The sequence below is a fragment of the Amphiura filiformis genome, chromosome 3, assembly GCF_039555335.1.
Source record: "Amphiura filiformis chromosome 3, Afil_fr2py, whole genome shotgun sequence".
Classification (NCBI taxonomy): domain Eukaryota; kingdom Metazoa; phylum Echinodermata; class Ophiuroidea; order Amphilepidida; family Amphiuridae; genus Amphiura; species Amphiura filiformis.
This window is the reverse complement of record NC_092630.1, coordinates 53,037,645-53,061,244: the sequence shown is the minus strand read 5'-3', so window position 1 is coordinate 53,061,244 and position 23,600 is coordinate 53,037,645. Positions and strand designations below refer to the sequence as shown.

The following is a 23,600-nucleotide window of genomic DNA, read 5'->3' as shown; positions in this document are numbered from 1 at the left end:
AATGCTTTTAAAAGCTCACAATGATTCCACCTTGATGTATAGTTATAGATACCATATACACTTGTGTTTGTATCTCTATCCTTCATTTGCTATTTGTGAATAAAACAATGCCACATTCAAAAATTCAAAATGCATAAACATGTACAAACCCACAAGTCTTTAGCACATCAACATATTCCCTGCAAAAGTATGTGAATTTTTGCAAACTCTTAATAATTATACCATCAAAGGCTGACAATATTTGAATAAAAAGAAACAATATTTATCCTTTTGACAAAACTCAAAATTGCCTGAAGTTTTAACGTAACAGATTCCTTACCAACAGTAACCAAAGCAGCCACCTCAATAGCTGATGGGTGTGGCTTGTCATCAATATCCATCTGATGTAGCTGGGCAACCAAGGCATCACTCTGAGATGTGCGTGTCTCATCCTGACGTGTAGCTGCCCTTGATGGGCCTCCATCCCAGCCTATTACTAGAGTACCAGCAGACTCAAAATTGAACCATTCATTGTCCAAGTAGGAAGACCTATATAACAGATATTCATAGTAAAACTTATCAGTTTCGTCATGATACAATTATTCATTTTGTTTTCTGCTTAAAAATGTGCAGTATTTTAGTACACCGTAAAGATTTGCCAAATGACGCTATGGGCTCCCTTGACATAAGTAGAATTTTAGGCACAACCTAAAAGTGCCCCCCCAGCAAATAAGGACACAGAACTTTAATTCTTGTTGGGATTTCAGAGGAGGGAGCTATCTATTTGCACATGACATTTACCCCAAGGCTCCCAAGTGCGTCGTTAGGCGAATCTTTACGGTATTATATAAGCAGATTCTGGAAGAAACTTAATATTATCAAAGTTGTTGCTTCGACATGAGTTAATAAAAAATAATGTTGTTGTTGCTGTTATCTCTGATTGAATCAAATAAAGATGAATCAATGAATTGAATTTACTTTTGATCTTAACTCAAAAACTACAAGAACTATTGAAATATGAAGACAATCAAGCCATCATGTTTTTGTCTTTCAACATGTTACTTTTACATGTACAGCTCGTACAACTCGATTTCCACAACCCCGCCCCTGTTTAAAAAAAAACAATTATAGGCAAAATCCAACTCAAATATGTCATTTTGAATATTTGATTACCTGTAGACATCTCCTGCCGCTGGTCCCAACAGTTTATCTCTTTTGCCCACTTTATTGAGAAACAAAGCAAAATGACAGAGTCCTTGCAAGATGTTCATCTGAGCTCTCCATGGAAGCTCCTCAGCACACACCTTCCTCAGACGCTGCTTCCTACGATGCATGTGGATGAAGTCTGGAAATATAGCTTCCAACTTCTCAAATGCCTGAAATTTGACAAGATGGTCAAATTTATCTATATATTTCTGAACACTTTATCGATAACATCTCTGAAACATTTGGCAAAAGCATCTTATTGAGCTGTTGAAATAATATAAATAGAGCAAATCTACTCCAATAGCCATCAAAGATAACTAGCTTTTGATAAGTTTAGATGGCAGATGAAATTTAACAGCATCTTTGATACTGACCCATAATGATGAAAAGTGGGGGTCAATAATATCATTTGAACATCAGCTATCTTACAGATATTGACAACATCCAAGAGAGACAAAAACATTAATAAAGCAAAAAAAACCTTGTCTCAGGTTCCTTCAGGTCAAAACCCCAAGCGCTATGCGATTTTTTTTTTACATTTATGGGCAATGCGAATGCATTTGGGGGGGGGGATCACTGATATCATTTGTACAACGGCCATCTCATATAAATATTGACATTCATGAGAGACAAAAACATTAAATACCTGCAAGAACTATTTATTCAGCAAGGTCCTTCAGCAGTCTGCCGATTTGGCGCTGTTTACAGCACAAACACTGAAATGGGGTTTTGATTGACTAATTGAATCACACCATCATTACCTCGGCACCACCTTATTTGATGAACAAGCTGCGCAGCATCATGAGACCTAGGCCTGACCAAGTTCTTTTTACACAATAGTCTGAAAGAGTGTTAGGACAGTACTGAAGGACCTTACTGATAGGTAAATCATATCATCTGACATCTACCCAAGTTAACGGATATCCTCTCTGTAGTACTGAAGGCATCTTGCTCTGAGGGGACACAAAATGATAAGTAGCATTGTTTCTTTGGTTGTATGAAAGAATAATTTCTTGAATACAATCTTTTCTTGGTTTACCCTCATTTCTCTCTCCTCTTGAGCTGCTCTGGCAGAATCAGACATCTTGTGTACAGAATGTTGAAATATTAGAAGATTGAATTTTTTCTTTCTCTTCTTGCTTGGGCTTTTTGCTTCTGGAGACTTGGTATTGGCTTTGGGCTGCATTTGAAAGAAACAAAAAATTTGATGTTATCAATGTTATGTTTACATGCTATTTAATGTGTTGGGAGATGTTCTATTATTTTGCATTTAAAGTGATACATCAAGATGAATAACATCTGTTGCAAGGCACTCCACCTAACCATTCCCATGAATTTATACAAACATTGTTTGTTTACTCACATTTATATTTATACAGGTGATCATCTGATTTGGATCCTAAACTTTAAGCTTTGATTTTATGAAGTTGTAATTACTTTATTAGGGTGGACTGACAAAATTATCCATATTGACCATAATTTCTGGCTGTTCTACAATGATGTCAAAATGATAAGCTAGAAACATAGCATAACTCGTTTATGCAGAAACATTACAAATGACTGCAGGAGAACAAATTAATATGTTAATAATAGATATTGGAATATGGCCATTGATTGTGGTCCTGCGTCCATACCTTAGAGTATTCTTGTACCACGGCAGCATACTTCTTAAGGTCATCTCCAGGTACTGCCACAGCACCAGCTTGACGTGCCAGCATGGTCTTGACACCAGCCATCTGATCATTACGTCTGTGGGCAAAATAAGCAACACATGAAATGAATCAACAATTAGAAAGCAATATGCATATAATAGTGTAAGAAAAAGAATCCAATCAACCAACCGGATGTGATGATGAAATGGCAGTTACACAGATAAAATGTTTGCAATGATTTCCGGTACATTATCACTGACAAACCAACATGAATTATTCAATATAGTGGTGTAAAACAAATTCTACAGTAACCCTGTAAATAAATCTGAACTTACTTGAATAGCCATGCAATTGTCTCTTCACACCATTCAATGGCAGTCTCTACTAAGCCTTCACTGAGGGCCTTCTGAACAACCTGTACAAAGAATTCCAGGTAGCGAGCTCGACGACGGAACTTCACCACTGTAATTGAAACAGTAAAACAAATGTTTACAGGCTATGACTTGTTTTTGTTTTTTAAATACAGATTTAATAGGATATGCACTTTCTACTTCATATAAGTTATGTCCTATAAATGGAAGTCCTATCGTGTTTGATTATGTTTGTCAAAATTAGTTAAATTATTGGTCAAATTTGATCTTTCTGGTTGGAACTTTCAATATTTCACACTTACGTTTCAGAGAGGGAGGGAAGGAAGGAGGGAGGGGCAGTGGCGTAGCCAGGTTTTCAATACCGGGGCACAAACTTGTTAATGTACAGACGGAAATATTTTTTAACGACAGAGGTTGTGAATTGTGTGTTGACCCCAATTTGTTTAGCGCAGTGCACTCTAGAATCTAAGAAGTGAGGGGGTTGGTTGCGGACAAAAATTGTCCAAAATTTTCAACACACGTTTATATACAATTAACTTATGGAGTAATATAAGCAGACAGATTAGCTTGGGGCAAGATGTACTTTGTTTCTTCACATACACTATTGTTGACCCAATTTTTTTTTCCAAAATGCCTGCCGTGTACCGATGGCCTGAGATCTACCGACGGTAATGATGAGGGGGACTTTCAATTATAGGACATCATCAAACTTTTGGTTTTGTTCCCTAATTGCAGACCTGCCAACCTACCGAAGTCAGAATGAGGGACATTGAGGCCAAAACCTTGCACATGTACACAAACCAGATACCGCCAAATTCAAAGACTTGAGGCGGGCAATACTTTCAGAATTCAGGGAAGGTTTTGCATGTCTAAATTTATCACAATTGACTAAAGAGAATGCTATAGCAAAATTTGCATCATTTCTGCTGTTCTTACATTTAAATTTGCCATCACTGAAATTTTCAGGAAACAGGACTGTCCCTCTTTTTCCCTTTGGAAAACCCCAAATGAGGAACAGTCCCTCAAAATGAGGGACAGTTGGCAGGTCTGTAATTGATGTAGTGATTAAGGTGACGTGGTGATCATATCTTTTTTTTTAATTATCTACAAATAATTATCTATCTTTGTGAAATAAATAATTGATTCTTTCTAGTGAAAATAGTATATGTGCAATATATGCCAGTGAACATACAAGAAAATGATTTAATAAGTCTACCTTCTTTGTAAGCATGTCTACTTGGTAATGTTGCAATAAATGCATGCAAGATGTTAGGATCTTCTGAGCCATTCAAGTCATCTGCCCTGTGAGCTGAAGTTGAGGAAAGAAATATAAATTAGTCAAATGAATTTTAAATCTGTTCATCTAGACTAAATATGTTTGGTAGCCACGGTATCACATCTCATACAAAACACATCATCAGGCTGAGTGATCAGGCACTGGACTATTGACCTGTGCCACAGTTGGTATGATGTTACAAGATGGATATCTTCTAGTACAGGGAACCAATACCGTAGTAGCTCTGCACAACTAGGGCAGCGCTAATACGAAAATGTCATACAGATCAAATGATGTGTCTGTTTTGCCTGTTTTTTTTACGTTAACGTTGCGAACTAGATATCCTCACATAAAACTATCCTATCAGGTTTGTTTCATGTAGCTACTATATAATCATGCTTAATATTTGGATTGCAAGTTACTTGTCCCTATATTATTTTTGATTCTTTCTAAAAAAATTACCTAAAAATACAATTCCTCGTACCATTTCCCTAAAATAGGAAAATTCCTTTGGTGCCTATTTCAACAAAACAGACCCACACAAAAACTAACTTTCTCCTGTTTTACTCTTAATTCTTGATAAACACACATTTGAAAGTCATACAAACCAATCATTTCAGAGGCACAATCTTTCAAATAATATAAACCCTAGATGTAATGTATTGTTTTGAGGACATACCCATTTTTGAGAGTTTCAACATGTGTGCTTCCAGTGCCCTCAGCTCTTCATTTTGAGTGCCTTCCACATTGAGTACCACCTGGGTTTTCTTGGGTTTTTTCTTTCTTTGAGCCTGAACAATAGCTGTGTTATCCAAATCATCAGCAAGGTCTCCTAAACCTGGAGCTTCAGGACGACTTCTGTCTACCTCCTAAATCAGAATAATAGGGGAATAAAATTGTGTATTGTTAGCTGGAAATTGCTGGTACTATTCTTTGCAAAACTCATAACATCGTGGGTTGATGTTGAATGGCCATACAAGCATATATGAACTTTTCACATATAATCCCTGGTCGCAAATTATTTTACCGTAGTTAACATTTGAATAGGGAGCCAGTTTAAGCAACTGTATATGTGGTGTCCCGCCGACTAGGGTTAGGGAACTTATATATGTATTCTTTGGTAATATGTGTAGTAATATTAATCAGTAAGTATGATAAACAGATGCTTTTCTGGCACAACGACACGTAGCAGAGTGATATAGTCTCTGGACTATGGATCCATAGGTTGTTGGTTTGAACCCTGGTAGAACCCTGGTAGAATTTTAATTCTTATAAATTCCTTTTCTTTTTGTTAAATAAGAGGAAATAATAATGGCAATAAGCTTGCGTTATAAAACTGAACACTGTGGAATCTAACCTCATATACTTATGTACATGATGTATGCAATGCGATGTTATCTACGGGAAAAAAATGCACCCTGGTCAAAAAAAACTTAACCCAACTCAGGCAGCAGGGTTTGACAAGACAACATAAAAATAGCAAATTATAATATACACAACAAAACCGAACAGAAAATGAATGACATAATTTGATCTTACATTTTCAACTGCCAACATCTTCTTTCCTGCTTCAATAATATAATTGGAGAAGGCCCTCTGTTTCCAGGTCCGTAGTACCTTAGCCATGTGATATGTAATGACAGCAATCATGTGATGAAGACTGTCAGTCACAGACTGTTGACGACGATGACGCAGAGTAACTGGAGTCTCTTCCAATATGGCAAAGCAGCGAGTTAGCACCTGAAGGAGTGTGGAAAATATACTATTACCTCACCTACAAACTAAAATGTTCCCATTTCTTTCAATGTGATGTTATATTAAAATCTCTTTCAATATAATAGCTAATATCACCTTTTCTCATAAATCAGAGAAAATCATGATCTTGTTTGATTACATTTTGGGATTTGTTTTTCTCAAAGTGATGAAAAAAGTGATGAATTAGGATGATGTCCAAAAAAAAGTGCCAAATCTTTCCCCCTAAATCGTGCCATATCTAATTTATCACATCAAAATATTTATTTTCAGAATTGTGTCCCGGCTTACTGTTTACTGGAATTTTGTTTGACATTCTCCATATTGCAAAATGACATCTTAATTTCCCTCACAACTCATTTTATATATAAAACCTATACTTAAAACAATAAATTAATCAGCTAATTATACCTGAATAACTGGTGTAGATGATATCTTGTAATGTAGCAATGGTACAAGCAGCCCATAGCATTGTACAACAGCTTGTAAAGCCAAGTTAGATTCATTAAGCCATCCAGCTAGTTCCATAGCTACCAACATACGCTCACATTCACCAAGTCGCTGCAACTGTATGGACGAGAATTGTAAATAGTTTAAACATTTTATTTCCTGAAAATGGTTACAGCTAGTGAAATTGATATCTAATTATTTGAATATTTTATAGACATAAGCAAATAATGTTTATTGGGTATGCTATGTATATTCCAAGACAGCATACAAATATTGGTTAACCAATTCCTGACACTGAGTGTCTTTTTGCTACAGATACTAATGACTAAACTTGACCAATTACCTGTCCTTTGTAGTATGGTCCTCTATCACAAAGTTTGTCACAGTAGATGGTACCTTCTCTCATGCTCACATCAACATTGATGAATATAGCACTGAGGAACATCCGTAGTAACACTGGGGATGCTGTGTTGCAGGTCACTGGATTCAATCTATCAAAACAAACAAACATTAAAGTCAATAAATGTTGGTTCCACTAAGCGTCTACCAACAAGGGGATATTCTACAACAGGTCAACTCATTTAATTAAGAAATAAAGTGTGCAGCATTATCCTTCACACCCAAATAATGTGTCATCATCAGTAGAAATGTAAATAATGGGCAAGGTGCAGCCGAACTCATTATGTGATGCGTTTCAACAAATCACAGTGTGCAATTTTGAATAATGGGTCATGGAGGTAATAGACAAAAAAATACCCTTTCTTTTCTTTCTTTTTTTTTGATAAAGTTTTACTTTTGTCTCATAAGATCTTCTGTACAGCAGTAGTAACATACATTCCCTGTTGTATACAGCATTTACAGAGCTATATAGTAATAACAACTTCTATTTAAGAAATATATATAGGACTATAATTATATATGTACAAATTGAACTAGTCTTGTACTTTTTGCAAAGAGGGCAAATCATCTAAATATCAGTAACAATTTGGACTCATAAATTGGCTTATTTCAAGGTTAAACTTTTATAAAGCTTAAATACTTTAATTCTAAATAATTTAATTTGTGCTGAAAAAAACATAATAATTACCTTCTTAGTGTCAGTTGGTAGTCTTTCTGTGCTGATTCAATCTTTGTCTCAGACTCTGGTGGTGGTACTGGTGCTACAAAATGATCCCACAGAACCTTGCTAGCAGTCAATGCAGTTGAGTAACAGCCTATTTGGTATGCCGCCTAAACAATAAAAAGGTTATCATGTTCAAATTAATTATTTCACTTCCATTAAAAACATCACAAATCATAATAATTTGATGATTTTGGTATACTACGTACTTGACTTGTTTATGATTATGCCAAGTGTCACTATGTAACCTCAATTAGAAATAGCTACCTCCTAATTTAAAGTTAGGAAAGTTGTTCTTTCCATTCACTTCAACCTCTGTCCGCTTTCTGGGCTCTCCTTTTGTCTCCCTATATGTCTTTGTTTCGATAACCAACTCTTTCATATTGTTTCTGGCTTTGTTTCTCACCAAAACTTTTGCTTAATATTATTTTTTCTCATGATTAGATTTAGTTGTTGTTATATGCTGAGAAAATGATTTAAAAGTGAAAGAATAGACTATTTTAGTTGAAATCCATACACCTCCTATGGAAGACATGACCTTAATCCCACACACAGGGAGTGTGAATTTCAAATGGGGTTACCTGAATTGGAGATTTCATTTGAAATCTGAACCCCCTGTATGTGAGATTAAGGTCATATCTTCCATAGCGGGTGTGTGGATTTTAACTGGGCCAACCTGTGGCCCTTCAATAAAAAGAACTGATGATGATATTGTATGACATTATTATACCTTATAGGCGGTTACCCGTATTTCGCGGTTCTCGGCTGTCATAGTTATTGGCTTTTGCAGATCTCAAACCTGGGCTTCCTTGGCCAAAGTTACACCCACCGACCAAGTTTGAGCTCCATGAGCAATTTGAAATCTTTGTTTTTGACCTATGACCTCTCAACCGTAGGTCTGACAAAAAGGTCACAATGGAACTTTTGTTTGTTAGTCCAATTTCCAAGTATGTGCTCCATAGGCAATTTGAAATTTTTACCTTTTTGACCTTTGACCTCTTAACCGTGGGTCAGAAGAAAAGATCACCATTGAAACTTTTGTTTGTTAGTCCAAGGTCCACCCACCCACCAAGTTTGAGTTCCAGGGCAATTTGAAATTTTGACCTTGACCTATGACCTCTTAACCGTGGGTCTGACTGAAAAAGGTCACTGTGGAAACTTTTGTTTGTTAGTCCAAGGTCCACCCACCCACCAAGTTTGAGCTCAATGGAAGCAATTTGAAATTGTTACCTTTCTTGACCTATGACCTCTTAACCGTAGGTATGACGAAAAGGTCACCGTGGAAACTTTTGTTTGTTAGTCCAAGGTCCACCCACCCACCAAGTTTGAGCTCCATAGGTGCAATTTGAAATTGTTACCGGTCTTGACCTATGACCTCTTAACCGTAGGTATGATGAAAGGTTACCGTGGAAACTTTTGTTTGTTAGTCCAAGGTCCACCCACCCACCAAGTTTGGCGCCATAGGAGCAATTTGAAATTGTTACCTTTCTTGACCTATGACCTCTTAACCTTAGGTATGATGAAGAGGTCACTGTGGAAACTTTTGTTTGTTATGCCAAGGTCCACCCACCCACCAAGTTTGAGCTCCATAGGGGCAATTTGAAATTTTTACCTTTCTTGACCTATGACCTGCTCCATAGGTGCAATTTGAAATTGTTACCGGTCTTGACCTATGACCTCTTAACCGTAGGTATGATGAAAGGTTACCGTGGAAACTTTTGTTTGTTAGTCCAAGGTCCACCCACCCACCAAGTTTGAGCGCCATAGGAGCAATTTGAAATTGTTACCTTTCTTGACCTATGACCTCTTAACCTTAGGTATGATGAAGAGGTCACTGTGGAAACTTTTGTTTGTTATGCCAAGGTCCACCCACCCACCAAGTTTGAGCTCCATAGGGGCAATTTGAAATTTTTACCTTTCTTGACCTATGACCTCTTAACCGTAAGTATGACAAAAAGGTCACCGTAGAAACTTTTGTTTGTTAGTCCAAGGTCCACCCACCCACCAAGTTTGAGCTCCATAGGAGCAATTTGAATTTGTTACCTTTCTTGACCTATGACCTCTTAACCGTAGGTATGATGAAAAGGTCACCGTGGAAACTTTTGTTGGTTAGTCCAAGGTCCACCCACCCACCAAGTTTGAGCTCCATAGGGGCAATTTGATATTGTTACCTTTCTTGACCTATGACCTCTTAACCGTTGGTCTGACAAAAAGGTCATCGTGGAAACTTTTATTTGTTATTCCAAGTTCCATCCACCCACCAAGTTTTAGCTCCATAGGGGCAGTTTGAAATTTTTACCTTTCTTGACCTTTGACCTCTTAACCGTTGGTCCGACAAAAAGGTCACCGTGGAAACTTTTGTTTGATAGTCCAAGGTCAACATAATGGCATGGCTAGATTTGCCATTTAAAGTATTTGAAATTAGACTTCAATTGAACTTGACCCCGTCCTTGACTTTTGACCTTAAAAAATATAAACTCGTTCTTACTCATACCAAGCTGCACCCACCCACCAAGTTTGAGCCCGGTATGACCTACGGTGGCCTCACATTAGCAGTCACAGACAGACAGACAGACAGATCTACAGAGAATAGCGTATTATAATATAGATACCTAATATACCATATAGACGAATCCGACCGCGCACTCTCGAAAAGGCGCCCTCTTACATAGCCGCCATTACGGGGGCCATTACGAGGGGCCATTTGTGCAGCATAGCATAGGCAAACAACAACAATACTTTGGATATGCTTCTCTAAGTTCACTTCACTGTTACCATCATCAAATTGCCATGGCTGCTTAAGCAGATGATGTTCGAGACAGGCCAAAACTAGAATTTCAAGGTAATTTACTTGTCAAAAAAGTGAATTTATGCATCTTTTTTCGCAGTAGCGTAGGCCTAAATATTGTAAACAAAAGCTTATTTCATCCGTATGAAAAGTGTTAAAAAGCATCAGTCGCTTAGCTCTGGTTTAAAGAACCGGATAGGCCTACAGGTGTATTGAAAATAGTTTTAACTTTTAAGTAGTATAAAATATCGCAAAATTTTCATCAGAAGTAGAGTTTTAAACTTTAAAAAATGCAAATGATGAATGCTTTTAATTAAGAAGCGACAAAAGAACAAGAAAATTATCGGTCTTTGACTGACGATTTTCTTCGGCGACAATTGAAAGTCCGATGCGGTAGGCCTACTTCTTCGATGAGGCCAATTGAAAATAAATAACGTCCCTTGATTTTTGAAGATTTTCAAATATTTTTGTTATTTTTCTCCTTTGGTCCCTTTCTTTGTTTCTAAAATTGTTGCAATGAAAAGACATGTTTAGAAGTTCTTGCTTACCATTTATAAACATATGTAGGCCTATTGCAAACACTCTCTTCAAGTTAGGGGTATAGGCCTAGGGCTTTGGGGAAATAACAAAACATATTAGGGGCCTCCCCGTTTTTATGATGTGTTGCCAAAGCCTTTGCAATTGCAATTTTACACAGAAATGGATGGTAAAAAACAACATATAAATAACAAATAATAAGGGACTCCCTCATTGATTTTTGAAAAAGTCCGGACGGCACAAATCTTTGCAGGGTTCTTACACTTCATGAGCAAAAAAAAATCCATGACTTCCCATGACTTTAATTAAAGAATTCCATGACTTTCTCTGGTATATAATGCACCAACCATTTTCATACAATTATTGTACTATTTGTGTACTTCAAAACCCTAACCATGCTAAAGGGCACTCTACTTTCAAAATATGCTTTAATTCAACCACCGTCACATTGAAAAAATGACCATAGCAATTGGCATTTATTTTTTTCAAAACAATTTTCAAAGAAGCTCCATTTTCAAGTTACAACACTTTAAAATGTCCACGTTCCCATATTCAACTATGCACGAAGCATTTTTAAAACTTTTGCACTGGCTTTATTAACTAACAATTCATTGATTCAGGTGGAACACCCACCAGAAGCTTTAGGCCTAACATCGGGTTTTGTTAGGGCATGTTTTCAACAAAACATAAAGAAAAAAAACGAAAAAAAAAGTAGTGCTAATATTAATTAGAAAACTCTACTGGATATGTACATGTATACCAGTTGTCTATGCATGGTTAATATTAATGTCGGAAATTATCTTGTAGGCCTATTATAGAGCTAACTAAATACCTTCAGACGACAAAGCATGTGTAGCAGTTAGATAGCCCGGGTTAGATAATTAATAAAAAGTATGTGCATGCACCATCTGAAAGTCTGATGAAGTAAATGTGACATCATCAGGGGGGGATGAGTCACTTGTCGGCAATTTTCAATTAGAAGTTTTTTGCATCATTTTCTAGCTGTTTATACAAATGCTACATTTTGATGCAAACTCCATCAAAATCGGACGTCTGGTTACCGAGTTATGAGCAATTTATCAATGGCTAAAAACAATGATAAAACAAAAGAATTTGAACATTGTTTTTGCCAATATCTCAAAAACAATATTAGCGCGACATCCGACTCATTCCCTTGATCATGTCACAAATTATTTCGGAAATCATGTTGTAGGTCTATTCATGTTAAATAAAAAAACAAAGTGCGTGCATGATCTGAAAGTCGAAACGAAAACGATGTCGGAAATCATCTTAGGCCTATTATTTTGCACCAATAGAGCTAAATAGTTAACTAAATACCTTCAGACAACAAAGCATGTATGCGTGTAGTAGGCCTAGTTAGATAGTTAAAGGCTTAATGTACGATTTCCTTCAAATTTTAAATTTGTCATTATAGGCCTATACTCAAAATGCTGAAATAATACTAGTATAATGATCGGGAATGGTTTCTGTCCATTTTGAGCTGAAATAACGAGGTAACGTGAAAGAAACACTGCTTGTTATTTTGGCCGTTTAACACGCAGTTCTATTGGGCAGACATAAAGTCATAATTTCTTGAATTATGACTTTATGTCGAACTATGCTCTGTTTACCTACAAACACAACAAATTTGGCTGATTCCATTTAGGTGCAAGTTGTGACATGTGTAAACATTACAAATATGTAAAAAAAATCAGGTTTGAAAAAAATCAACCAAATTCATATTATAAGATCGTACATTATGACTTTAATAAAATATTAATGTGAATGTGCATGAACCATCTGAAAGTCGAACGTTAACTATATCGGAGATCATTCTATAGGTCTATTAAATTAAAAAAAATAATAATGTGCATGCAAGATCCGAAAGTCGGAAAGAAAACGATGTCGGAAATCATCTTGTAGGCCTATTATAGAGCTAAATAAATTTAGTTTTACTAAATGGGCAATTCCACGGTAACGGAATGTAACATGTATGTTTACATTTTCAAAAACAAAATTTTGGGCAGAAAATCATGTCTTTTGAAAAAAATCAGTACTGAGTAGTAAACATATTTCAATATAACTGCAATAGGCGTCAAATTAAAGATATTGTTCTACTCTATCATTTCATACCAAATTTGTAATATTGTGGCACCAGTGTTTTTGGAGATATTAACTATTTTCACCATTTGGAATTTGCTCTCTCTCATACGGAATTGCCCATATACCTTCAGACGACATAGCATGTGTACAGCAGTTAGGCCCTAGATAGGTCTACTTAATAAAAAAACATTAATGTGCATGAACCATCTGAAAGTCAGAAGTATTATTTCGGAAATCATCTTTTAGGTAGGGCCCATATATAGGCCTAAATAAAAAAAATAATGTGCATTCATGTATGATCCGAAAGTCGGAACAAAAAAAATCTTGTAGGCCTATTATTGGCCGGTAAATGCGTGATTTTACTTTCCGATTGAGAAAGTAGGCATAACAATCGGAATGGATTTTAAAAACACGGAAAAGGATATTAAATGAAAAAGCTAATTTAATTATCATTTTTGGTTTAAAATAATATTATTAATCAGAGAAACTTTTTTGGGGGAGCAAATTGTGAAATTCCATGACTTTCCATGACTTTCAAGATTTTCTGAATTCCATGACTTTGCAGGCCTGGAAAATGAAAAAGCAAAATTCCATGACCCATATACGAACCCTGCTTTGTTCCCACCTCTAGATCCCTGATTTGAAGTTAAACCTTGTCTAAAATAACACTACCAACATGCCAATATCGGTTGTGAGAGCCGGCGAGTTATGCTAGGGTCGGGTACCCGTGCCAATGCCGAGTAGGCCTACCAACCAAAAATAAATGACTAGTCAGGTCCAAGGCCTAGCATACCAGGCCTAAAGTTGAGCATCAATATAATTGTAGGTCTAAATGCTCAAAAATGTTCCGACCACAGCCCCTCAAAATAAGGTACACCTAATCATGAAAAAAATGCAGTATTAACCTGATTAAAATCGGGATTAAAATAGCTTTAAACAGATGAAAGGTGAACATACAGCGTGCACGTGAACTTGAATCAAGCGCGAAATGGCCCCCGGCAATGGCGGACGCAACAGCGCCACCCACGGTTGAGGAGTAGAAACAGCTCCCGTCGGATTCGTGTATACCTCTCATGTCAACAAAAATGTACCCCCTCCCACCCACACACACACACATACATTCGTCTTACCTGACCAAGGAAGGCATATGTCATCAGTATAGGCAGTGGGTGGGTGCACAACACAGGTTTACTAGTATCACCTATAGAGCCTCCAATAAGTTGACCCTGTGCTGTATATGCTGCTACTGCAAACACATATCTCTCATTGGTCTTCAATCCTGATACATGTAACTCACAATCATAAGCTGGAACCTGTGAGATAGGGATGGTACATCAGTACAATACAAAATGTAATTTAAACTCATGCACAACTGGCTAAGCTTTCCAAACTTCTTGACATTAGAAACAAAAATACAAGTTGAAAATATTCTAAAATTAAGTGTCATTTTTAGTATCTTATCCCAGAAATATTTTTTTTTAATATTTTTTTTTAATCATCGGAACAAATTAATCACAAGTAAGTATAAGACTCTTACCTCTTCCCCTGAGCCTGGTAGGTAGTAATCATTGAGTCTCACTTTAACATTGCTACCACTAGCTGGACGACCAAAAATCCTGTACCACGCAACCTGAGTGTACAACAACAAAGAAATCATAATTGGTTTTCAAATATATTTGCTGGTTCTTAACCTGATAAAACCATCTCATGCACTTGCCAAACCTCTGCAAGTCTCTCTTTCAAACACATTGCAAGAATGTTACACTTTAGTATGCTTACACATTTCAAGAGATTTTTTTCAATGTCATACCTATGTTTAAAGGAAATAAAGGGGAAACTCTTCACAAAGTGAATTACGATTCAAAACTCACCTCTGCCTTAGGTTTGTAAGGGGCAGGTTTGAATATCATAGTTGTATCAGTACGGCAGACAAGCAGTGGTGCTGGGGGTGGTCCAGAGTTCTTTACAGCATTAGTAATTGTGTTGCTGGTATACAGCTTGTATTCCTGATCCTGAGCTTTCTTCACAAAATTCATTGCATCCTATGGAGGGAAACAGAAACATGTGAGTGGGTTCAAACAAGAACTTGAGATTAAATAATTATTATGCAACAAATTACCTTCTTTGACTTGCCCTCTCTTATTTAATTAAAGACACTAGCTGTATTTTGGTAAATCTGAAATCTAAATAAATCATCAAAAATCAGATTTTGCCATTTAAGTAAAAAGTATAGTTGTGCTAACATATTCTGCAAGTGATAAGACCAAGAGCGAATTATGAATCATGGTAAAATGTCACATTTTAGTCAATGTTGGAGGTGTCTGTCTGTACAAACACTTGTAGATACATGCAAATGAACAGAGCATCACATTTATCAACACCACCATTTTCTTCCTTTTTTCAGCGTAAAAGTGAATAATTAGCACAATTAGCATTGTGGTCCGGCATCCAGAAACAACACTCCCGTCGAGTGCTTCGCCATACCACTACGCTCATCTTTCTTGTGACAAAATATCTCATTCTTTTATTTTAATTTGACCCTGATACATTTCCTTTTAATTTTGTATATTATCATCACGTGCACATTTTACACTTATCTTTTATTTTAGGAACTGTTTTAATGAAAAAATGGGATTTTTATAATATTTTGAATTAATTAATTAATTAATTTTATAGTGGGGGACATTTTTCTCATATTTTTTTTTTTTTTTTTTCTATCATACTTAACAAGATAAGTCTTGTTTTGTATTTATTTCATCCCTTATGTATTTCTTTATTTTTGTTTTAAGCGCTTTATCATTATAGCGCCTCATTGATTCGGACCTATTTCCGTCGTGCGAATTGGCATGGGAGTAAAACGGCTCTTATTCACGAAGTTATTTTTTCCTACCCAGAATGTCGAAGGTGGCTACCAGTATAGCCTGTTTGTTTCTTGATTTCTCCGAAAATACATCAAATTGGATCGTCAAATTTCAGGATGGTAATGAGAAAAATATAATTTATTAAAGGGGCATTGAGAGATATCGCGCACAGAACGCCCTCAATTTCGGTCAAACTAGCTCAAAGTCTGGTTTTTTACATATACGTAATGGTTATACATATACAAATCTTAATCTGAAATAGTTAAGCGAAATTCGGCGTCTTTCGGGTAAAATTTCATGATTTTCTAATATTTTGTATAGATCTATACATAAAATTCCCGCTGATTTTAGGTTAATGCGCATTGCATCATGGGAATGAGCCATAACATTTACGTTACGTTGTTGATGTTGATGTTGGCAGATGATGAGTTGGCGAGCGAGTGAAACAGTGTTGTTGTACATGGTGCGATACACCCAGGACGATATGTAACTATTCGCTTCTTTAGCTTCAAGGGTCAGTTTGCTTGCGCTTCAGTTTAGTCATCCTCAGGAACCAACTGAAGTTGGAAAACTTTACATTTCAACCGCTATGCGTGTGATGACGATGTATGTACTGTGTTCAGTCTGAGACGAATATACGGTACCTACGCACGAGTGCAGAATTCGACAGCATGCACTTCTTCTCTCTGTTCAGCAACTGGATGCATGTTCAATATGCATTGCAATTTCATTATTTGCAACATCAACTACTAGTACCATGTATGTATAATGTAGCCGATCCTGTGTAAGTGAGGACGCGATAAACATTCTGATGAGCCTAATGGTGAAGTACATCAATACTAGACTAGTCAGTGCTATAACTATTGCACATGAATTAGTAGTGATCAAAGCATTACTTCACATGCTGGGCAAATAGGCGCAAATGCATGAATGGGGTGCAAATGTACATGATAAAAACATGAAAAGGGGGGAACATCATGGAAAATCAACGGAGCATTCAAGAATGATTTACTCGAGTCTAACTCTAGTCTAGCTTCCATGGCATGGGATGGCGATAAACTGGAAATGACTTGATGGCAGCTGCCAGCCATGCCAGCAGGGACTCAATTCAAGAAGAAATGCCATCGCATGATCGATAGCTCTTTTTTGCGATGTGACCCCGGGGATGTGACACCTGATATGAGACCTTTGACTGACATTCAAAGTTGATGAAATGTCATCGTATTGTTATGTAGTTGATCATGTACTGCATACAACAAGTAGTAAATGGTGTTCATTAAGGTGGTACTACACACCCCTGATAAATTTTGTGACTAATTTTGCATTTTTCTCAAAAAATAGCTATGCATTGGTATAAAAAATAGCTATGCATTGGTAACAAAAGTTATGTATATCATATGGGCAAGGAATCCAATTACTTCATTGAAATTTCAGTGATTCAAGACAAGTGGTTCAGTTACATTAAGAAATTAGGTACATTCTAGCGGTACCTCTTTTTTCTTATCATAAATAACGCACGTTTTTCTTTGGATTACTAAATTCCAGTGTAGTAATTGGATTCCTTGCCCTATAATATACATAAATTTTGTTACCAGTGTCAGTGTGTTATTATTTTTTGAGAAAAATAGTCACAAATTTATCTAGGGGTGTAGTACCACCTTAAGCCATGGATTTTCAGGTAATAAATTTGTGCCCGAGTACCTGACTCATTTTTTTGGCTGGTAATATGGTACCCAAAAATTTTTAACAAATATTTTATTCCTTTTTCGGTTGTCTCTGGACCTACACATAGAGCTATTTTTTATAAATGCTAGGATCATTCATGGTCGACTTTACAAAAAAAAGGTTTATGTTTTTTTTATACAAATTGATAATTTGTATTCATGTTCCATTGTTCATACTTGTTAAGGGGTACTACACCCTGTGGTAAATTTGTGACCATTTTTGCATTTTTCTCAAAAAATAATAACACACTGGTAACAAAAGTTATGTATATTATTGGGGCAAGGAATCCAATTACTACACTGAAATTTAATTGACTCAAGACTGGGCTCAAGACAAGTGGTTCAGTATATATGATCGGATATGAGGTACATCCTAGCAGTACCTCATTTCTTATCCTAAATAACGAACCGCTTGTCTTGTGTCACTGAAATTCCAGTGTAGGAACTGGATTCATTGCCCCTATATTATACATTAACTTTTTTTACCAGTGTGTTATTGAAAAAAAAGCAAAAATAGTCACAAATTTACCACAGGGGTGTAGTACCCCCTTAATGATTTCAAAATGGTGAAGTACATCAATACTAGACTAGTCAGTGCTATAACTATTGCACATGAATTAGTAGTGATCAAAGCATTACTTCACATGCTGGGCAAATAGGCGCAAATGCATGAATGGGGTGCAAATGTACATGATAAAAACATGAAAAGGGGGGGAACATCATGGAAAATCAACGGAGCATTCAAGAATGATTTACTCGAGTCTAACTCTAGTCTAGCTTCCATGGCATGGGATGGCGATAAACTGGAAATGACTTGATGGCAGCTGCCAGCCATGCCAGCAGGGACTCAATTCAAGAAGAAATGCCATCGCATGATCGATAGCTCTTTTTGCGATGTGACCCCGGGATGTGACACCTGATATGAGACCTTTGACTGACATTCAAAGTTGATGAAATGTCATCGTATTGTTATGTAGTTGATCATGTACTGCATACAACAAGTAGTAAATGGTGTTCATTAAGGTGGTACTACACACCCCTGATAAATTTTGTGACTAATTTTGCATTTTTCTCAAAAAATAGCTATGCATTGGTATCAAAAAATAGCTATGCATTGGTAACAAAAGTTATGTATATCATATGGGCAAGGAATCCAATTACTTCATTGAAATTTCAGTGATTCAAGACAAGTGGTTCAGTTACATTAAGAAATTAGGTACATTCTAGCGGTACCTCTTTTCTTATAATAAATAACGTACAGTTTGTCTAGAGTCACTGAAATAATTATTCCAGTGTAGTAACTGGATTCCTTGCCCCTATAATATACATAAATTTTGTTACCAGTGTCAGTGTGTTATTATTTTTTGAGAAAAATAGTCACAAATTTATCTATGGGTGTAGTACCACCTTAAGCCATGGATTTTCAGGTAATAAATTTGTGCCCGAGTACCCGACTCATTTTTCGGGCTGGTAATATGGTACCCAAAAATTTTTAACAAATATTTTATTCCTTTTTCGGTTGTCTCTGGACCTACACATAGAGCTATTTTTTATAAATGCTAGGATCATTCATGGTCGACTTACACAAAAAAAGGTTTATGTTTTTTTATACAAATTGATAATTTGTATTCATGTTCCATTGTTCATACTCTGTTAGTTATATTACACTTCTGTAGGTAAATTTGTGACCATTTTGCATTTTTCTCAAAAAATAATAACACACTGGTAACAAAAGTTATGTATATTATTGGGGCAAGGAATCCAATTACTACACTGAAATTTAATTGACTCAAGACTGGGCTCAAGACAAGTGGTTCAGTATATATGATCGGATATGAGGTACATCCTAGCAGTACCTCATTTCTTATCCTAAATAATCTAACATGCTTGTCTTGTGTCACTGAAATTCCAGTGTAGGAACTGGATTCATTGCCCCTATATTATACATTAACTTTTTTTACCAGTGTGTTATTGAAAAAAAGCAAAAATAGTCACAAATTTACCACAGGGGTGTAGTACCCCCTTAATGATTTCAAAATGCATTGAATTTGTATATATATATATTGAAATCGAGTACCGGTATAACATGAACACAAATATCACTTTGCATTAAAAAAACACAACAACCATGAATGATCCCAGCATTTAGCTCTAGGTCCAGGGACACACTCCAATACTGGAAAAATAATTTTTGTTGAAATTTCGGTACCTGGGCAGGGAATTTCCTGCCCGGTAATGTAATCTTAAGGAACCCGTGAGCAGTGTTCATAAGCATAAAGTTTTAAATTATGAAAAGTTTAACATAAGTTATTATTTGTAGGCCTATTCATGTCATTAGTCTATTGACATATTTCAAAATGGATACAAATCCAATGCATTTTGAAGTGCCAATTATAACTTTGCATATTGAAAACACAAAATGTAACTTTTTAATTTTTGAAAAGTCAACCATGGCTGATCCTAGCATTTAGCTCTTTGGTCCAGGGACACTCCAAATCCAAAAAATAAAATCCAATTTTTTGGACAATTTGTGGAATTTGTCAAAAAACTAGGGGTAGAACTTTACTCAAATATGGGACTTTACTATATATACTATACTATACTATAATACTATACCCATGTTCTGGGAAAAGTGAGGTGTTTTTGTATAATTATTGTAATTTACAATGTTATATATTAAAAGAAAAGGAGCAGAATAAAATAAAAGAGTAATTAAATTTATTTCCATAAAAGACTTCAATTTCTTCAATACTGTGTCCACTTTCCATGTTCTTATATGTTTGTAGCTGTACCAGTGGTTTGATCCTGGATCATCAACACATAGTGTTCATACAGTACATGGCCCATTCACTCTGTGAGTGGTCCAAGAGAGAAATTATTTTGGCATACACATGCCCTGTGTCTTACATGTAGTTGTATGCGCATTGATTGACTGGCTATATAATATGGGGATATTATATAGTGTGCATTCAGTGAAGGGCCTGTGGGGCTATTTTCTTTGGAAAGGAATGGGGGGGCTATCAGTGACCAGATTGCATTGTTTTTGTCACCTACATGTATCTGAAGTAAACAAGGTTTTTAAGCATTGGATAGGTTGGAGGGCCATGATGATACCTCATTTACAATCTTTTTCATTTTTCAATTTCAATTGTAAAAAACCTCCATGTTCCACACATTTAGTGGAAAACAATTTGACCCCTTTAGTAGCCTATGCCAAACCTATCATTATTTTTCAATTTCAATTGTAAAAAAACCCCTCCATGTTCCACACATTTAGTGGAAAACAATTTGACCCCTTTAGTAGCCTATGCCAAACCTATCACGATCCTCCACTTATTTGGGACCCCTCCTAAGAACTGTAAGCACCCTGATGACATTGTTGAGTTCAAAAAGCTTACCCAAGCACTGAATACCAGTATGAATGTTGAGTCCACCCCAGACCCCAGTTATAACAAGTCACCAAAAATTCAGGGCAAGTCAAGTCATTTCAAGTCACTTGATATCACAAGTGGTTGAAGCGTAAATGTAAAAAGCAAAAGTCAGAAGTGTAAAAAGCATGTCAGAATTTTAGAAAATTATATTTGCAATTGATTTATGGATACTTTTGTGTGTGGGTATGCACTTTTGTTTCTAGGTGTTTGTGCTTTGTGAAATTGTTTAACCCGCAAATGCAATTTGTATAAGTTGAAACAAAATTCTGACTTAGTTTACACTTCTGGCTTTTGATTGTGTTTATTGGTTAGGGTTAGGATGTGGGTTTGAATACAGTATCTGTGGTTTGCATAAAGGGTCAATGTGTTACTATGATCCTGATTGGATTTTCTCAAGGGTTTTCTGATATCGTATGACCCCGCATTAGGGAGCTGTCACTTTCTTCGGAAGGGGGTCCCAAATATACGGGGGTGGTCATAAATTTCGGACAAAGAAAAATAAGGGTCATAACATTTTTGATGACCAAAATGTAGGAAGTTGCAAGATGTCCACAGATAGTGTATTTATGTTATTCAAAAGACAGATTTCAATACAATTTTAGCCTGCCGGGGTAAGGTGTATTGGTGGTGGACTGTGGTGGTGGGGAGGGCGGGTTTGGGTCATAAAATTGTTGTCGAAATAAAGGGGTCGAAATTTTATTGATGCTGACTTTTTGTAAATTTGGGACTGGGGGGCAAGGGGTATTTCTCTTGCCCCCCCATTTTTTAGGCAACTTGACTTCCCCAAAAAAAAAAAAAATCACACACATTTCCAATTTTTGCTGCAACTTTTGCTACAAAATTGGTTTATCCCCCTGAAATTCACTTCCCCAAGTCCCCCTCGAAAAAAATCCTGGGTCTGCACTGAGGGAAATTGTATACATAAGCTTACTGGAATACTTCCTTTACATGTACGTGCATGGTTCTTCATGTATAAGCTGTTCTTATTTGAATTTTATAGTGGGAAATTAAACACGATAGTGGACAATATATTGCCGGGATATATTGACATGAAATCATTTATCTTTTCAAAAGAAAATGAATATAATTAGTACGGCGTAATTTGCTGTTTACATAGTTTGTACACATGTCTATGTGCCCGATCGACGGTCAATTGTTTACGTATCGCGAGTTGTCACCACAGCTGTCAAATCGTTACCGAATTGCCTTGGTTCAAGCCCATAATGCAACGCGAGTGCAAAACTCAAGATCTAGGCACGCTAAACGAAACGCTCATAAAATGTCGCTTATTTTACTATTTACTGTTTTTTTTTCTTGAAATTACCACTGTGGTAGGTTTTTCTGGATCCCTTTTATCAATATAAAGTGAAATGTTCTCATTCAATTTTCCTGCGAAATCTCTCACTGCCCCTTTAAATGATACCAAAAACCACAGACCCTAGAAAAAAAATGAGAAAAATCGGGGGATGATGCTGTCGATCGGGTCACGGACCTTTAATGTCTTGGATGCACCATCGGATAGATGAGTGCCACTGATGTAAAAGCAATTTCCAAATAAAAACTTGAAACTTAAAAACTACAATACTTTCATGGTAAATCCATGCATAGCTATGTTATAGCCATGCATATATAATTGATGGCGCTCTGAGTGTGAAGACGTGAATCATTTGGGTCTCCGAGAAATCGGCTAAAATTTACAATTTCATACTCCTACGCAGCAAATATTCTGCTTGAACCTGAAATTTATTGTTTCAAGAACCCGCCTAAAGGTATATCTACAATTTATATCAACTTATATGATGACATCCGTGAGTTTGAACCTAATATTATTGTTGTGAACGGACCTACACTGACTGATACCAAAAATTCACAGTCAGTCAGCTAGTGCTACCACAAAGGAGATCGATACATCGATTCGACTTCGATCTACATCTACCGATAGACAATACACATAGTGAAAACATGTCGGATGACACACGGTCGGATGATAAAGTGACACAACAAGTTAGAAACAGTAGTATTGCCGGCGACTCTGACGTGAGTAACTCTGATCTGAAACAATTTATGCTAGATATGAGGAAAGAAATGTTGGATATGAAGAATGACATACTCTCAAAATTGACTGAAAACCAACAAGATATTAAACAAATCAAGGATGAGTTGACAACGGTACGGTCTACTCTTAACGATGTAGAACAGGCAACAAGTTTCCACGCACAGAGGCTTGACGATATTGAGCAGAAGAAAGTTCCAGAATTAAAAGCTGAAATGGACAAAAAGGTTCAATTACTAGAGGAGAAACTGTTGCTCCTTGAGATACATGACAGGAAAAGAAATTTACTGGTCTATG

At 36.3% G+C, this 23,600-nt stretch overlaps 1 protein-coding gene across 1 annotated transcript in view; it reads right to left on the bottom strand.

Moving 5' to 3' along the window:
* The window catches only part of LOC140148714 (cilia- and flagella-associated protein 54-like), a 75,469-nt gene that overhangs the window by 24,464 nt on the left and 27,405 nt on the right, over positions 1 to 23,600 (bottom strand). Inside the window, exons 20-33 of the mRNA XM_072170756.1 lie at positions 15,106 to 15,276; positions 14,772 to 14,864; positions 14,365 to 14,547; positions 7,774 to 7,916; positions 7,030 to 7,177; positions 6,648 to 6,803; positions 6,024 to 6,224; positions 5,164 to 5,353; positions 4,425 to 4,517; positions 3,173 to 3,299; positions 2,820 to 2,934; positions 2,225 to 2,365; positions 1,153 to 1,355; positions 320 to 528 (exon numbers count right to left, since the gene is read on the bottom strand). Coding sequence (XP_072026857.1) covers positions 320 to 528; positions 1,153 to 1,355; positions 2,225 to 2,365; positions 2,820 to 2,934; positions 3,173 to 3,299; positions 4,425 to 4,517; positions 5,164 to 5,353; positions 6,024 to 6,224; positions 6,648 to 6,803; positions 7,030 to 7,177; positions 7,774 to 7,916; positions 14,365 to 14,547; positions 14,772 to 14,864; positions 15,106 to 15,276 — 2,173 coding nt within the window. The remainder of the gene's footprint in view (positions 1 to 319; positions 529 to 1,152; positions 1,356 to 2,224; positions 2,366 to 2,819; positions 2,935 to 3,172; positions 3,300 to 4,424; positions 4,518 to 5,163; positions 5,354 to 6,023; positions 6,225 to 6,647; positions 6,804 to 7,029; positions 7,178 to 7,773; positions 7,917 to 14,364; positions 14,548 to 14,771; positions 14,865 to 15,105; positions 15,277 to 23,600) is intronic.